Below are 19074 nucleotides of genomic sequence, written 5' to 3' on the forward strand. Positions count from 1 at the left end.
TATGGTTGTTACTTTGGTATACGTTGTTGCACTCTGTTTTCGAATCCCATATAAAGGATGTCTATTAATCAAGCTTTTACACACACGTGCGGCAAAATAACACAAGCGTAGAGTATACCTACCTATAATACTTATGCCGCAGTAGGCGCAGATATAATTCTAATTGCTATCCTTTATTAGCGTAAACAAAACAACTTATCTATGGGGAACCTGTTTCTAAATTTGTATGATTCGCTAGACGGTAATGAGGTGTTGATGGTATACCTTGTGGGTAATTTTTAAACTGTGTTTTGTTTCGAACTGGTACATTTTATGTAGTTTAGTTTAAGTGGTTTGTATTTTAGTTACGGTTCGTACAAGGGTAATGATGATTTTCGATATTTATTACAGGGAACGAACGTTATATACTATGTAACGAGATGAAAATAATCAGGTCCGGTGTAAAGTAGAAGTAAACGTCGGTTAGAATTCGAACTTCGGTCTACCTAAATGGAAATGAAACGAAGACATCGTCGTGCCATGAGAAGTTCAACCATATGATATTGTTCGATATAAAAGCTAGAAAAAGATGAAGAATGTAGAACGGTTTTGTTTTCGAACTAAATTATCGACTGGCTACGAGTTCAAACTGAAAGTTGAAGCTAAACCCAGCTGGTGAAGTAACGATGACACTGGATACCTAGACCTACATCGTCGTCGTGTTACTCGTGCAGGAATCGAGCTTGTGAAAATTTTAACAGCTGTGTTAATGGAGCTGCAGCTCCTTCGATGCCAGGTGCACATGAAATTATCAACTGTTGTGCTCGCTCTGTCGTTCTTCTTTGGAGTTAAACGATGATTCGAGCGAACTCTTTAAGAATACTTACGAACGAATGTGTTTTATAAATGATTGTTGATGTGGTTGTGTTACAGAGTTCGTGACCGCAACTTTTCTAGTTGTCAAGAAGTTCGAATGATCGCGGTTTTCATTTCGTCGTAATGTATGACAACTTTTTAAAAAATTAAAAAATTGTATTAGTCTTTAGAATATTACTGCGAATGATGATGATTATTATTATTATTAGGTACAGTAGGTATATTTACTCAATTAGTCAATTACATATTCTGTCAGTAAGTTCGATGTGACGAATCGATGATCTAGCGTTTGCTTTTCGTATATGTTGTTTCAATTTAATATATCAACATCGACTATACCTACATTACAAATTGATCATTTTACCTCATACTGTTCCAGATACTTTGTGGGCGGTAACAAAAGAAGATAATTTCGTATTATAAATCTCATTTAATCGGTTCATTTGGAGTTCGAACGTTCGCAGAATGTCGAAAATGACATTCGTTTTAGGAAATTAGTTTCGTTGTTTGGTTTTTTACTCGTCCGATGTGTATCGTTTTCACGCATCATTTCATTTGCTTTTTTTTTGCAGTTCATTTACTTCAATTACCTACGTTGTTTTTGCTGCTGTTGTTTTGATACCTACTCAGTGATTCGTTCAGCAATGAATTTCATCGCTGTTGCGTTGTACTTTGAATTCCACCGTACTGTGGATCAGCTTTCAAGATGCGCTGTGCGAAGATTGCAGAGTATGTGACAGCTTTGACTGACTTTTATCATTAGGCAGTACATCAGTACATGCTTGTAAATTTATTCGCATCGTTGAACGGTTCAGAGCCAATTCATCGTAGAGAAAATCGTTCGAGTGTTAAGGATTAACGGGTAAATTCAATCATCAATTTTACATATGATCGATTTAACAACATGTGTTCTAGTGATGTTTTTTTTCAACTGTTTTACCCTACTGAGTATCCCTGTCATTGGCCATATCTTCATTATTAATTGCCGGGAGATGCTGAGAGTTGAGAAATATCGTAATGCTTCGATGAATAAAACAAATGTGATGAAAATGCACCCGAACACATTATCTAGACCATTTACCACTTCAACAATCCACTATATTTCTCGTACAGCCTTCGAAGAAGCAGCCAAAAGGCGAAATTATAAAATCAAAACCATAAAAAAATTAAAATAAAAAACTAGTTCATGTGTATTTTTCAACACATGAGACGTTGGAACATGGAAGAATTCAAAACGAAACAGCGACATGTGCTCATGCGCGCGCATCGTAGTGTTTTGAATTGTAACGTCGTTTTGTTTATCAACGATCAAGTTGGTGTGCTTTCCAAACGTATTCCGGCTATCGGTCGAGGTGTGTTGTGTTGTGACGAGTAAATTTAGTAAAAATATGATCGTGTATTAATTTTTTCGGTGTTTTTATAAATTACTTACGTATTATTATATTGTTCCAACTGAACAAATTCATCGTGTGTTACAGATTTTGTCTACAAGTTCGGTGGCTGTTTCGGTGGTGATGTTCGTGATCGGCAACGTTATTCATGTTAGAATGTGTTTTGTTCGGATTTACGTATATTTCGAGTTTTGAATTTCGATTTCAAGCTTCGAGTACTCGTCGGTTTTTTTTGTCGGTGATCTGTTTTCAATGATAATTGTTTAGTGTGATAAACAAATATGAATCATTGTTCCAAGATGCCGTACCCTTGCAGGGTTGAAGGATGGTTGAATGTTTTCGGTGAGTAAACAAATCCATAGTATACGGTATACCTACTCCAGAGTAGTTTTAGTTACTTTGATTTCGTTTTCTTACGTTTACTGTATCACCGGTAATGGTTCAGCTCAAAATTGGCCAATGGGCATCGATGTGCTGAATGCTGATCAAACGATTCCTACCGATCTATCATGTTGTGTAAAATTTTGCCATCTTACTCGAACGTGCTTCTCAGCTGATGATATTCAGGTGACGCGCAATACCGAATGGTGGGTGGTTGTTGGCATCTTTGAAACAGATATCTATTCCATAGACGTATTCTTCATATGGAACATGTCAAGGTTATAAAATATCGAAATCTACTTCTCTGAATACCGAAATACGTACACGGAGAATCTTTTCCACTCTGAGCTCCGCTCTGGCCTTTAGTGGGCAAAATTTTCTACACCTTTACACCCACCCCGGCCCCCTATATCTCCGGCTTTCCGTAAATTTTCATTTCGCTGAATTAAATATCTAACGCCGAATGAAGTTTCCTCAATTCAAAACATTCTGTTGTAAGAATTTGGTAAGTATATTTTACACGAAGCGTTCTATTATGAATTCGAAGCAAAGAATGAAGCATAAATATAATACATATCATAACTTGCATCTCAGCAATGTAAGTGGGATGTAACAAATAGGGAAGAACGTCGCGTATACATAACCGAGTCTCGGAATTTCTAATTTTCTATTCCAATATGTAGCCAAGTGTTGAAAAAATTCATAATGTATGTATACTGAGACTTTACCGATGAGATGAGACCGTTTTAACGAACGATGGCACTTGCCTGGCCATCCCAACTACAGCTAAACTAACAAATACTTACATATGTAGACGATTAATGGGCGTGAAACGTAATAAAAATTTCTGAATCTATAAGTATAATATTGTTTATCAACTCAAGTTTTTTACATACAATGAACCGATCGTCTTCTTTTGCTCTGATGGCAATAGCGTAGGGTAAAAGACAAAATTCTCATGTTAGTCATCGAAATATAGATTAGGTAGGTATATACTTACTTGATCTGACTTGTTTCAAGGTCTCATTAAACGATGCGATGTGATTTTTACTTCACATAGCATAATATGTATGAGAATAAGACGAAGTCAGGTGCAGTCATTAAAAATTCGCGTGTCATGGGTGCGAGATTTTTCATAATACTAGAAATTTAGGTTGAACGACTTCCAAGTGTGGTTTAGCAGCTTGGTTGGTAACCTTGAAAAAAGAGTTCGGTGACAGATTAAGTGGATCCGTGTGATACTAGAGTGGTATAATATGAGGGAAGTGATACTGATTTCAAGGGATGATTCATGCTTCGAAGTAGTTTCTTGATTGTTAAGGTGAATAAAGAGATAAAATTGTGTAAGTAATTTGTACGTAGACGTACCTACTTATGTAAATGGAGTTGGGCAGTTTTTATCAGAAATTAATGTGTAAGGTGGGTACAAGTGTACACAAAGACGTTTTTGGGTCCATAATGTAATATTATAAGATGTTGTTCCTGTTTTAACTAGAGATGGAATACATAATTGTTTGAAAACTAATGGAATCGTATGAACTAAAAGATCAGTCGATTTCAATGAAAATTTTTTGAAATAATGATACAGGTATACAGAATTGACTATTTGTATACTCTATTTAAATCTTTTGTATATAGGTACAGGTAATTCATGTAAGTGAGTAAAAATTCTTGATGCCACTTTTCAAAAATTCAACTTTCGGTTTGCCCAAGTTTGGCTTTTTGATTGTACGTAGTAAGTTACTTGATTTTTTTTATGATGAAAATTGTAGCTGACTAGGGAGCTTCCGGAAGTTCCAGCTCCGATTTGAACGGGATTACGACTTTCGGAAAGAGCATAGTCTGAAACCTTCATAAACAAAATTTCAGCTGCCTAAGCCAATTTTTCGATTTTTGGCAAATTTTTGAAAATTCAAAATTGACAATTTTCGACGTTTTAGGCATTTTTTTTTGAAAAAAAAAAACTCAAGTATCATTTACCGCAGACTAATATCAGCTCCCTTGAACCGAATTCCACCATTTTCGGTCATTCTGGAGCCTTCATTTCTCCACACGTGGAAATCAATTTGGACAGCAAAAAATCGAGCTGTGCATTATTCTCAACCTCATCCACGTTTGGCCCGATTTCCAGATGGACACCTGTGGGACTTTTTTTTTACCACCAAAATTGGCACGAATGGGTGTATTTCGTCTGGAACCAACCCACTACCTTCGAATTTCAGCATTTTGAGCTATTCTAGAGCCTCTAGCGACGACAATTTTCGATTTTTCCAGAATTTAAAATTTTCTCCATAAAGCATAGAAATTAATTCTGGCAGCTGAAAATCGAGTTGTGAATTATTTCCCACCTAAGAGCATTTTCCAGTTTTCACTAAACATCTCGAGATGTTCGCCTAAAAATGCTCAAGTATGAATAAACCGTGGCCTTTAAACGGATCAAAACAAGCCACAACTGGAGTGTTAGCTGCCCAAATTAATTTCTACGCTTTCTGGAGAAATTTAAAATTATGCTGGAGGCTCCAGAACAGCTGAAAACGGTAAAATTCGGTTCGGGGGATTGGATGTTAGTTTCAGGACTAATTTCCGCCATTTTTGATATTTTTTAAAGAATGCCTAAATCTTAGAAGTGGTCAATTTCGAATTTTCAAAAAATTCACTGAAAATCGAGTTGAGTGGCTGAAAATTTGGATATGGGAGTTTCAGGCCATGCTCTTTCGAAAAATCACGGACCTGTTGAAGTGGGAGGTGAATACACCATTAATTTTCTGAGCTTTTTTATAAGTTGTTTTTTTGTTGGGGTATTTTGAGCGAAAGTTGAAAAGTTCTGTATGAATTAGTAGATCGTTAGCGATTAAAATTTTAAATTTTTCCAAATTTTCGTTCGTCAGTAGCATATATGAATGTTTATTTTGAACGCTTTCTTTTTGAGGTATTTCAAGCAAAAATTAGCAAAATTAATTAATGAATTTTTTCCATTACAACCTTATGAAAAGCTCACGCCTTCGTATTTCTCTTCCTGCTTCTCCTGTCCCAATGTAATATTTTTTTACGGACCGATTAAGTCGATTAATCTAAAATATTGTATTTGTTTTCAACGTGCCAAAAAACATTTTAAATACGTGCTTAACCTTTACCCATCTCTGTATATTAAATTAAATTGAATACCCGCTCGAAAAATTGTACACTTTGTCTTATAAGCTGGCGTGTTTTTTCTTCAGGATTTATGATGCACTTTTACTTTTTGTGTCGACGACGTTATTGGTGCTGTGAGACGACACGACGGTGAAAGAAATCCGTTTTCGAGAAAATCATTTCAAATGTAGTATTATACGTATAATCCCGTTTGAAGTAATTTAGCTAATTTTTCATTTTTGTAGCGGAGAATTTGTCAGAACGTATACGATGAATGACAAGAGAAAAGTGAACTCGTGTAATTTGGCGTTATTATTTGCGCACTTCCTGTGCTCCTATGTTGTTAATTTGTGCGAATGGTTGATGCCTTGTGTATAGGTCTAGGTAAAGTTAAGACTTAATGGTAAAACTATGTAAATACAAATTGCATAATATTTTTTTATTTGGTTGGAAAAAAATACGCTATCGGGAAAAAAAAGTTTCAAATTCGACCTTTCTTTTTGACGATATTTTAAAAACAGATAAATCAAATATTCTTATCTCGTGTAACGGAAAAATACTTTTTATTTCATTAAACAAACGCGTACAATAAATATTGGAATTTTATTCACTCGAACAGCTTGTAGGTAATTGCGATGAACTCATCCTAATAACTTACCTCACAAGTGGAGTTTGCGTGTGGGAAAAATTCTGTGATTTTTCATTCATATTTTTTCAAAAATTATTCGACTTATTTATCACTCGTTTTATTTTCTAGCGTTTTTACAATAATGCGGAATTAAATCGAGAAGAGAATTTAGTGTACTATTTTCTTATTCTTGGAATGCGAACGACGCAGGATGAAAATTGTCACCGGAAGCGTAGAATACGACAAGTTGTGAAAAAAACGAGTTTTTTTTTTATTAATTCGCTGGTGGTAACTTGGATTTACTATTTTAAATAACGTCAATCGTCATTCAAGATTTTCTCCGCGTGTTCGGATTCGGTTGTGAAAAAAAGTTGTCGAATTTGAAAGCGAAGTTTACTTTGGCTTTCATTCGTCGGGTTATTTTTCGTTTTCAAATGAAACGGTGGTCGCCGAGTTATTTAAAAGTAAAACTTATTTCGAAATTAAGATACAGGTACCCAGACAGTTGAATATATTTACGACGTGAACACTGCTGCGATTACTTGATATTATTTTCTGGTTAATTTTATACTCAACTTATCGAAATACCCAGAAAATGAGTCATTTGTAAAATGTAAGCATACGTGCTTTCAGAATTCAGACTCGAGTCTTTCGTTATCAATTTCATTCGAAATTAAAACCACGATAATTCTCTTACGTCGAACGCGTGAAAAGCATAATACCAAACCACTCGAGAAACGCTTTTGCAATCCGTTGGAATACTTTTAGAAATGTCGTTTGCCAAAGGCTAAGGGGCGAAAAGGGAGCAGGAAAATCCGCGAACGGTGACATTTAAGAATAGGGAGAGAAGTATTTTATTGGCAGAGGGTAACAAAAAAACCATTATCGGTGTGACTCACGAGTCACGAATTAGATTGCCATTTCGAACGACCTAAAAGCTAAGGGAGGTTATCGACTGACTTGAAAAACGATGAAATTTTCATATCGATTTTCGCGATTGGAAAAAAATTATCCGGTGCGGTAGGTAGGTGGTAGTAAGTAGATAAATTTGGCGGCATCTGTGAACTTGATTCAAGGAGAGATGAACGTTTATAAAGAGGATTAGTGCTCGTAAATTGAACGTTTTTTTTTCTTCTTTTTTTTCTACGTTTAATTTATACTTACGTCAAATCGAGTGTGTATACGGATAAGGTCACGAGAGTGTGATTTTGAAATTGAACTGTGTGCTGGCGATGGCGTGTACATGAAATAGCTTTTCAATGTTTGTTACGCGAATAAATAAAAGTTGAAAAAAACTGCGGCGTAAGTCCGGTTACTCGGCTTCTGTGGTCTGGCTAGCTGGCTATATGGCTGTCCCGAATGTTTGAATAAACTTATATCGCATTTAGCTATTGAATAAATAAACCCGGTTCCTTTTATTATTTGAGTAATATTTTTTAAATTATGCCTGCTGTAAGAACTGGTAGGATTGTAAAGAATTACGCGTATCTTTTATAAAGGTATCTATCTTGCTTTTTCTGTATCTTATTCTTACGTCGTCGTCGCTCGTATCGTTGGCAAATAGGAAATTAATTCATTGGGTGCATGAACTCCGTTGTGAAGAGTGTCAGAATGGTGGTGAGTGAGATTTTTTCCTTATGTAATCTGCAAAGGTTTTGATTTGCAAGTTGTGAAGGTATAGTGATGATGGGAAACGGAGTGGGGATCAAGTAGGAGATTCGAGGAGTGGTATATTGAAATCATATTTTAAACAGGAGTTTAATCAATATTCTCAAGTCGAGGAAAAATATTTTCAAGAATTAAAAAGAGCATCAGATAAAAGTTGTAAAAACTATGTTGAAAAAAAGCATGCTGGAAATCTCGATCTTGAAACGAAAATCCGAAGTTGCCCTCCTCATTCTAATTTGCCGTTTAAAATTTCGAAACTGCCTTCAATCGAATTGCGAGATTATTAAAAAAATTAAATGATAAAATAGGTGAAATTTCGCAGGAATCGTAATTCATAAAAACTTTGGTGAAGGCTTCAGAATTACTCAAAATGACTTGAGGTTGCTTCCAATCGATTTGAGTGGAGGTACATACATATTAAGAAAGGATACCTACATAGCAAACATCAAGTAGGTATCACCTTTCGAGCTCAGTCAGATGAAATTTCGATTTTTTAAAAATGTTATTTGGTGACAATTTGCTTTTTGAAAATTCCCAAAAATTTGACAAATGTATTTGTAGTTCGGCACCTGAAATTTTGTCTACTGAGGTACCATTTGAGCACTCTCTTGTTGAAGTGTTGATACACTCGTTGATTGCACAATGCACATTTTGAATATCAAATAAGTCAATCACCCCTTCACTTCAACTTTAGGCCATGGCACCGTATAAATTGATATTCTGCTGTGAAATCCCTTCTTAGTATTCTCTCAAAATTTAACTTCGTTATGTCAGCGTTTCCGAATACACGAGTCGGGGCTTTGGAATTATTTTTTAATGAAACAGATTTTTTTTCGCTTTTCGAATTCGAGTAGCTTCGAAATTGAAACAAAAATATGTAATTTTATTAGCTTTCAGTCTTTCGAAGAGAATAACATTGTAAGAAAGAGGGTCAGAAAGCGTGATTTTCGTTCTTTATAATCTCATATACATACACACATAATAAGACTCGAACAGCCAAACGTGCGAGTCTACGTACGAAATGATATTCTACCCGGAGGGTTTTCTTTTTAGAAACCAAATTAAAAATTCTTCCGAAAATTGTCTCCAAAATGTCTGCTGCCGGTTTATGAAAAATATCCCTTTTTTCGAAGTAGACCCTTTTTCTTACGTGTTACTCATCTCTCCATTTCGTCAGCTCTTGATTATGCGGAACAAGCTGCCTCAGTATGAACTCGTCAGTACCCTGTTAAACACATATTATTTTCAACGTGTTGGTAAAATATACGAAAAAAGTTCACGTCAAGGGTCACCCATAATAATGAAAAAAATTCTCATCGTGGCTGCGGTAATACAGACTGCGCTGAAATAACTCAAAGAAGAACCTAAACCACTCGCTGGCTCTGTCAAAACAGATGATTTAGAAAATTAACAACACAGGAAACGTACATGATACGTTTGTAACGGGTTTTCGAGTAATAAGTATACGCTAATAGACGATGGATCGTGGTGAAGAATCTCTTCTTAATCACAACCTAGATCTTGGATTCTATTGACAATTGTTTTTAGTGTATACGATTCGGCAGTGGATCGCAGTAGGAGTCTTATGTACAAGTGTTCGAATTCGTCTTGCGAATCGAGCAAGGTGTGAATCGTTTAAACAATGATGCAAGTCGCGGCGGCACAAGGCACATGACACAATGCACACGAGACACCAGAGAAATTCTCAGCTGACACCGAAGAAAGGGTCATACGCGTTCGATGATGCGCCGCTCGCTGGCCGAAGGGCACGCCGATCTTCTATTGTTATCAATTACACCTTGAATACGAGCTATTGGCTCATCATTCTGGGTGGATTTTTCACGACAGTTAACGCGTACTTACTGAGTATACGAGTACTTTCGTGGGAGTTATGGTAATCGAGCTGGAGACTTGATGTTCGCGTTCATGAATATCTGCCTAGTGATTTTCATCCAACAATACGACATCGCCTCACCTTTCCTCGACTCGTCTGCGCCCGTTTCCAATACCATCGGGCTTCACAGAGCGCAGACCATACGCAAGTAGTCGATAATTTCCACAGATAATTATTCGTTGCGAGCCGACAGCCATTCTATAATTTACTCGGACTTTCGAAGATTATCGCTATTAATTTTAGGATACGTTTTCAAGTCCCAGACCGACACGTTGCTGCTCTGCGTCGGCTAGCTCGATCGTCCCGTGCCCATGCTGACGAATGCTCTCGCGTCTGAATGCCCGAATCTATCCCATTGGTATACAATTTCAAATGGTAAAAACAATTCGTGCTAACTCGAACAACTAGATTTCCACTCTGGTCAATATGCATATTAAAATACTCCTTCGTGTGCTATATTAAGTGTTTTACACGGTGAAGCCTTCCGCCCTCGTTTTTCAATTTCCTGCAATCATCGTCATCGTTCTCTTGTTTAGATGGATTTGTCGATCTTGGTATCGACATCGAAGAGGTGGTGATACAGAAAATACACATTAGCAGATTCCATTTTGAAGAGGAGTGGAGGTCGCGAGATACGCCGAGAATCGATTTATTTTTGGTCTTCATTTTGATCAGATACGACTAGATGATTATTATCGGTCATTATCAGAGAACGATTCGGTTATTTTGATGGGAAAGTCTTACAGGTGTTTGTTCTTGGGCAGGCTGACGAGGTTATTCACTTTTTTATAAATTGATTGTTTGTAAACGATTCGAGTATTGACGAATTATTTATCAAATCGCTCGCCAATTATTTTTGTTCCAATATTATTTGATCATTTTGATCGATGCGTGGTAAACAATTCTACTTTCTTGTTTTTATTTCTTCGAGTGGATGGTTTTAAGAATTGGAATTGTTTTTTCAATGCTCTCAATCGAGTTTTGGGGCACATTCGTTTAGTCTTTTGATTGGCTTGCGAACGATTGAGTAAAATTTTATTTCCAAATTCAAAAGTTTTAAAAAGTGCAATATGACTGAGTATTAAAATATAGGTTTTTGACAAATTTATGATTTCAATTTTCATCACACGGGGAAGGGAGGGTACAAGATTCAAAATTTTGAAACCGTGACTCCCGTACTGATGAAAAAATGGCGATTTTTTGGTTTTTCGAACCAATTTTTTCAGAAAATTTATTGTGAAGAGTTTTCAAAAAACTATCTCAATTTTTTATGCCAAAAAATCTGGTTTTGCCACCGCCTTAGAAGAATCTTGACTTTTTCAAAGTACATATGTTTTTTTCAATCAAGAAAAAGCATCCAAAAACGAAATTTTCCTTATATTTTCCTGAGGTACTCGTAGTTATTTCTAATTGGTATTAGTCTAGACGTAAATTTAACCCGATGGGTCACCCGAAAGGAGAGTTGCGGAATCGCAAAATGGCACAATTCAATTTTTAAAATAAAAGTTATAAAACATGGAAAAAATTAAATAGAGGTGCAAATTCATATTGATGGTGTGCCTACTTATACTTAGTTGGGCATATTTTGTTATTTATGTATTGCGAAAATGAAGGTTTTTCAACCAAAATTTGTTATTTTTGGCGAAAAAATCGTAGAAAAATCTGTTTTTTGCATTTTTGAAATTTTTTTTACCTGCATGAAAATTCTGAAACTGTTGAAAAACTAAAAATCCGCATTTTGCTACGATGGTAATTTCTACTTCGAAAAAAAATAGATTGAAAACAGACAGAGATACTGAAGTTTTGGACCATTTAAATAAGTATTAAGCTATAACTTCCATTGGTCAAGTTTCCAAGAAGAGGACCATTTCACGCCTTTTTTTTCTTCAACTATAAGCTCGTTATTGCATTATTTTCATCAAGTTATTCTTCATTTTTTTAAACAGTTGACTTTTGACTTTTCGTGTAAGCTTTTCTTTCTTTCTCATTCTTTCTTTTATGATCATTTTACCATAAGGTTTGGATGGAAAATGTTTAAAAAGTTGTCTTTAAAATCTGAACAATTAAAAACAGAATAATTTTTAAGAAAAACTGGAGTATTCTAAAAATTTAATTCATTTTAAATTATTTTTCTTTCAATAGTGATTAACTGATTATCAATGTTATTAGACGTTAACGCTCTATGTGAGTCATTGTCTGACTTATACTTAATAGAACTCAGAAATACATCATAAAAATCATCAAGATATTTCAGAGGAATTCGTGTGCTTCGTGGTCAGAATCAAAAACCTCAAAATTCTGCAATATACAGTTCTCCGATACAATCCATTATCATCCGACGCGACGTCCCCATTTCTTTCAAATACCTTCAATTTTTCAAACCTTTTTCTAAAAAACTCGTCTCGTTTGTGGCGAAAAAAAAGGAGCACATGCAGTAATTACCTCTCCTGTCGTTAAGAGAGGTAACCACCAGGAGAAAAAACATCAAAAGTAACCGGCTACTTATACAAATCAACTGGGCCAGTCATCGCCTGCAAATACTCGATATTTCGAACTCATTATTCAATTAAAAATTTAAAAGCCGCGTAAAATTTTTAATTACCTGGCACGCAGAACGATATTCTCGTTCGGCCACCACAAACGATTTCCGACACAGTAAAATTTTTTTCCTCGAGTATTTAACGAACCCATCATCATCTCGACCTCCCTCGTATCTTTCAGAAGAGATGAAAAAAGAAAAAAAAAGTCAGCTAGCAACAAAGCTGTTTAATTATATAGACAATGATAACTCTACAATAGATTATAGGTTCGTTTAGAATAGCATTTGCATTGGTATGAATGAAGCTGGGCTTGCTGCTCGGTTTTCATCTCGGTCCGTCGTCATCTCAGCTCGCAGCACGCGGATGAAAGCTTGCTATTGAATTTTTTATGGGACAGGACCAATATTTTACTTTTACATTACGTCATAAAAAGAAGAAGAGGAAAAAACGCGCTCTTCTACGTGATCTAGCAACGAGCAAACAGGTTTAGTTCCGTTAACCGGCGACGAAGACGACGATGTTCTATATGGTAATTGTAGGTACAGCACAGCATACTACTGCCAAGTCGTGTATTTAGCTAAATGCCGGCGCGCCACACCGACTAAATTTCACCGCGAGTACGAATTTTGAAAACCGCCAAAAACCTCGTTGACCCGTTAAATGGCAATTTCCAACGGCGAAAATTACACCTCGTATGCGTATTCATCGCCCAAAACTTCGAGCTCTTGACGATACCGCGGTTGTTGCGGTTGCACGTACAATCAGCGTATAACAATGCCACATATCGTATAATTCTCGCGCCAAAATCAACCATCGAAAATACTCAGCTAGTTAGAGAAAGCGCCAGCGCCTGTCAAATGTGGTATACGAAAGAGCAAAAAAAAAATCCTCACGAAAATGAGCACAAAGTTTGAGAAAACGACAGCTGCAGTTTGTGGCAAAGGTACGAGAAGGTAAACAGCGTCGAAACATTGGGAGGAAAAAACCACCGAGTCGTCCTATCGACCTCAAATATTTACACGAAAATCCCAAAATTAAATACTAAAAAAAATTGACATCACCATTATCTAACCTCTTGGTTGCACTATAACGCGTATATGACTCGAATTATGTCGCAAGTATAAGTACATTACATTATAAAACGTATTATTAGGTCGAGTCTCTCCACGTATACGAATGAAACGTGCATCGAGCGTCTCATTCGTTTATATATTTTCAAATAACAAATGGTAATCGAGGCTTTGTTTATCGACATTTGCGTAATTTTTTTCAATAAGTACGTAAGTGCGATCGATTTCCTAAAAATCTGCTTGAGTTACGTTTCGCAAATCATTTCCCAACTTCGGGGACCTTAAGTTTTTCAACAACAATGGAAGACATTCGACAATAGGTGTAGCTGCGAAGTTTTCACCTTATCGGTGTTTTTCTAGTTCAACGGATCGAGCTCGAGCCGTCCAAATTTCACCCTCGTTACGAGAAAAGTTATTTTTGAGAAATGAAGTTATTTCAAATAGTCAAAAGATTTTTGAAATGGGAACGACAGAATAGTGGACTTTGAATAATGGTTTAATATCGATTCGGAAATTTAATTTTAAGATTGGAAAATTTGATTCAAACGTAAACAACGTTTCAGATTTTCGTTGGTGACGAATCGTTTGGGAACGATTGAGTTATTTTTGAGCGGTTTATCTGGATTTTACGATTTATGTGAAAAATCACCGAAATGTTGAACATAATAATATGAGCAATTTCATGTCAAATTCAGAAGTTACATCAAAATTAAAGTTGAAATCTAGAAAAAAATTTAATTTGACATTTGTTTTCAAATTTTGAAATTTTGAAATTTTTTATTTAAAAAAATGATTTTTAACTGTTTGTAACTCCTTTTATTTCGGTGATAGGTAATTTTGGTAGAAAACCTTTTTTGTTCGCGTCATTAAAAATTCAATATGGTTTCAGATTTGAAATTTTCATTTTTGAGCATTCTGGATGACCACCCCCTTTTTAGATATTAGTCAGATATAACACGTTTAAACCTTTTTTCGGTTCAACTTGTTGAAATTTGATGGTTAATGTCTTCAGCAACTTTCTTTCAATTTTAGTAGGAACTTGTTTGATTGCAGAGTTTTTAAAAACGACTTGACAAACACTCTTGTTCTTCAGTATGAAAAAATCTCTTTTCCTAGTATTTTCTCGGCGAATATACTTATGTACAACAACGTCCTAATAATTCAGATCATGTCTATATATCACATGATAGAGTAAACAAAATTTAATTTTTTAATGCGTTTTGAGTCGGTCGACCTTTAAACAGAGAAGAGCATGCGGTCATTAATCATTACGTGATTTATTACGGATATTTAAGGCGCGATGGTCTACGTACGCATTATTAAAACGAAAAATTTTCATCGTATCGAAGCAGGACACCAGTTTTGCCAACGTTGAACAATAGGTATCGCAGAAATGAATGGACTGTTCAGGTTTAGCTAGTCTAGTTTGGCAATTTTAGGGATTGGCACATTTTGCATTACGATACGAGGAGGTGAGCGCTCGTGGCGGTATTTTTGTGGGGCCCACTTCTGGTATATATGGTGGATATGTTTTGCTCGCTCTTCAGACTTCAGTGGCATGTAATTGAACTCGAATAAGCATCTAGTTGATTTGAATTTGAAATGTAAGGCTCAACTTGAGAAAACCACCTTCCTGTTGAGAATAGAACGTGTTATGTTTACTTTTCACTGGAATGAAAAATTGGTTTGTAAATAAACGCTATGCGAAGTGTTTGAATTATCAGCGTTTAACTGACGTAAGAGATGTGTTTGTAAATCGTCTTCTCCTTATCATATTGAGCTAGTTATCTAACCCAATCGCAATGGGAATTCGATGTTTCAACTTTTAAGACGGAAATGATGTAGCGAAATTTCCAATGTTCGGCCGTGTGCCGCATTTTTAAATATTGAGCGGTCTTTTGTTTTTTTTTATCACTCGAGCCACAATTTCTTGCATTAAATGGTATTTTTTTTTGATTATTTTTATTATTTTTGCGAGTTTTGTAGTAGGTATTTGAAAAATGAACGAGCGTAGACGAGGTTGTCAGAGAATGTAATTTTTTATAATTATCTAGACTTTGATTATTATCTTCATAAAGTTTCTCATTACGAATACGAAGTTGGAAATACAGTTATTTTAGTAAAAACGACGGTTCATTTTAAACCATTGTTTGCGGCCTTGGCGTACAGAATTATTAATATTTTTTTAGCCTGTGTGCGTTTAATTGAAGCATAATATATTACGAGTTGAAAAATTATTGTACGATTAACCTTTTTTCTGTTTCGTGTGAACAATGAACATTACTTGTATTTTTCGTATTTCATTTTTAAAAAGTTTGTAAAATGGAAAGTTTTTATTTTTTGGAATAAAATTAATGCAATTTTTTCAAAAGAAATTTGTCATTTACTTTTTTATGAAAAATTATTATAAGTTGGAAAAAAATTCGCCAAAGAAATCAATACCCGTTAAGTTTCTTTTCAAGAAGTGAATGAATGAATGAAAGTGTTTCGATTTTTCTGAGTCATTTTATTAAATTTTTTGCAATCACTTTCAATTCTCAACATTTTTTCAGCATCCAAAATTTTCTTCATTATAAAAATTTTAATCTACATGGCAACAATTTGATACCCTCTCTTTTCCTCTTTCAAAAAACTAATAGATATTGCTCACTTTTTCCTTTTTTAATAGTTACAAATCAACCTACATTTACATAACATTTTAGAATTTTTTATACAAAATTTGAAATTCATTTCAGCGGCCGATTGCGTTCTCATTAGAGAAAAAAATTAATAAATTTCATGAATTTTAATTCCGACGGCGAAGAAAAAGTCATAAAAAACGCCTCGTTTAGTAATTACGTTCATTTTTTCTCATTTAATTTCGATATTTCGCGGCAAAGGCGTTGGTTTTAAAAAGGAACTTTAATTTTAATCCTTTTGTTTTTCGTTGAATTTTCCTGTTTGAAATGAAAAAAATTATGCAAAGGTTGAATTATTTCATCGAGTTTTATTTTTAATTAATTTTTCACGTCGTGAAAAAAAAAAGTCGCGAAGAAAAACGTCATCGAAAATTTAAATAATTGTCTTCAATTCCGACGATTTCTGGTGTTCGCTTCAATTAAATAATAACTAAATTAAGATTTTAAAAAAAATTGCCTAGTTTGTTCATAATTCAAATTTAAACAATTACCAACCCGACGCATTATTAAATATTTAACGATCGAGAGGAAAATACGGAGAAACGACGAAGTATTAAAGGGAAAAACAAATTCCGAAGTGTAATTAAATTCTTAACGCGCGATATTCACATCAACGCAGTGTCGCGTTTAAGCGATAAATTAAATTTCACGGAGACGGTAATTTTGTCAAGTTTTTGTTTGTTTCGCGTTATTTTGAAATGCTAAAGAAATGCCGAACTTGGAATATTTACGGATGAAAATTTTCTACTACTTAATAATAAGTCGCAAAGTAAATAAATCAAATTACGAGATAATCAGCAGCAAAGTTTTGTATTTAGAAACTTATATTATACAGGGTGTCTCGTCAAAAATGTGTCCTACTTCAAATTTTAGATGCTGTCTGCGGTATGAGAAGTGAAAGTCTTTCTTATGAGTGAAGAGTGCAACTTGATATTTGAAGGGATAGTGATCTTAAAAATTTCAAATAAGGTAAATTTTTGGGTGTGGATTATCAGGATGGATCGTAAAAAAATGTCGGATTTATTTTGACCAAATTCATTGGAGACCTTCATTTTGAGTTGAAAGTCAGGAAGTGTCCCTGGAAAGAGGATATGGGTGCTCAAATAGGGGGCATTTTGGAAAAACCCGTGTTTATAGTGTTGATCCTTCAAATTCCGTAACAGGGCAGCCACCCTGGATATTCAGTATTCCTGTAGGACTTCTGGTTGAGACACCTTGTATCTCTGTTGGTGGCTACATCGATAGATTAAATATGTACGAGTATAAACAAATGCAGTGATCATTGATCAAGCAAGGTCAAGTGTAGTATACCGAGGATTACCACGCTTATTATTTTATTAAATCATTAACTTGGGAATATTTTCCATTAAGTACACATCTTGTTTGAGCAGTTCCACGCAGGAGGAACCCGTCCAAAAAATACAATAGTGAGATTGCTAATTAATGAAACAGGTTTGATGCCTTGTTAATTTGATCGTACACCGCGATATAATATGCATGTGTGCGATATGGTCAGTTTACTCGAATCTATGTTCTGTTCTACAAGATTAATGGTATATTATATTTTAAAGATGTGTATTTTTTTTCTCCTTATCACGTGTTTTCATAATAGATGCTTTTATACGCGAATTAATTAGCGCGTATTTAAATTTATTTCTCGATAGTTTTTTCACAGATTAGGTGTATAGTAATTCTTGGTGATGTGTGTTATCGCGATCGAGTTTAAGTACGGCGAATTTTACGATGATTTTGACGGGTAGGTGTATATTGTGGGAAATACGCGAAGCGGCGATTTCAGGCGCAACCAGCGAGAAAAATGCGACGCGACGTGCGATTAAAAAGCTTAAATGTTCGAAGGCGCGTTAATGGAACTAATTAATTCGATAATTTTCACTTTGATTTTTCGTTCGAGTGTATTACAATACCCGTACGAAGGTATATACCTTTACCTTTACTTGTACGTATAGGTATCAAGTTAAACTCGGTTGTTTACTGAGTAACCCAATTTTATAACCGGTCTATTATACTGGTCGGTTAACGATTGGCTTTAAGCGGGCTTCCACCATACCAATCCGCGAAAGTTATTCGAAACGTTTAATTACTTTTTAAAAAGGTAATTTTTGGAAGCATTAAGTACGTTGTTGGCAGAAATTAAACGACGGATAATTGGTAATAATGGAAGTGCACGGTAAATATACCTATACCTACGTGTAATATACTTAAAGACGACGCGACGCGTACGACGAGGTGAATGGAAATCGAGAGTTATTTACGAAGCGAGTAAATTTACTATAATGGTGACATGTACAAGTATAGCTTATTACCGGCGCATTTTATACGTGTTTTCAACAATTTAATTAGCTCGACTGAACCTACATTATGAACTAATAAGGTTCTCTATGAGGTACCTATATATCTCTATGAACTTAGCCTCTTGTTGTTGTCCTGTTATGAAAGATTTTGTAATAGCATTTTTCATTTATTGTTGAGGGTGGTTATAGATGAAAGCTATTTATGGTATGATATGGATTGAAGGTGACAGAGTTGGTACGTTATTGATAAACTCGATATGATCGCGTGCGAGATTAAATCGAATGTTTGAAATTTTCACGGTTGTAAAGATTCGTTGGAGTATTTTGCAGAGGAGGAAGAGAGTACAGTTTGGCGAGAAATTTTAATTTTTCAAGAGTCGAATTCCCTTATGAGGTATCTAAGGATCGAGGAAAGGATCAAAATCAGACAATTGATTGGATTTTGGAGTATTTTTTGAAATTCAGTGTAATGAAGACGAATTTTTCGCTTGAACTCTCTGTATTAATTCTCGAAACGTAGGTATT

General features: G+C 35.1%; 1 protein-coding gene across 1 annotated transcript in view; it reads left to right on the forward strand.

Moving 5' to 3' along the window:
- The first annotated feature begins 2173 nt into the window (after positions 1 to 2173).
- The window catches only part of raskol (Ras GTPase-activating protein raskol), a 191084-nt gene continuing 174183 nt past the window's right edge, over positions 2174 to 19074 (forward strand). The window contains exon 1 of the mRNA XM_065346106.1: positions 2174 to 2588. Coding sequence (XP_065202178.1) covers positions 2528 to 2588 — 61 coding nt within the window. The 5' untranslated portion in view covers positions 2174 to 2527. The remainder of the gene's footprint in view (positions 2589 to 19074) is intronic.

Source organism: Planococcus citri, chromosome 1 (assembly GCF_950023065.1).
Source record: "Planococcus citri chromosome 1, ihPlaCitr1.1, whole genome shotgun sequence".
Taxonomy (NCBI): domain Eukaryota; kingdom Metazoa; phylum Arthropoda; class Insecta; order Hemiptera; family Pseudococcidae; genus Planococcus; species Planococcus citri.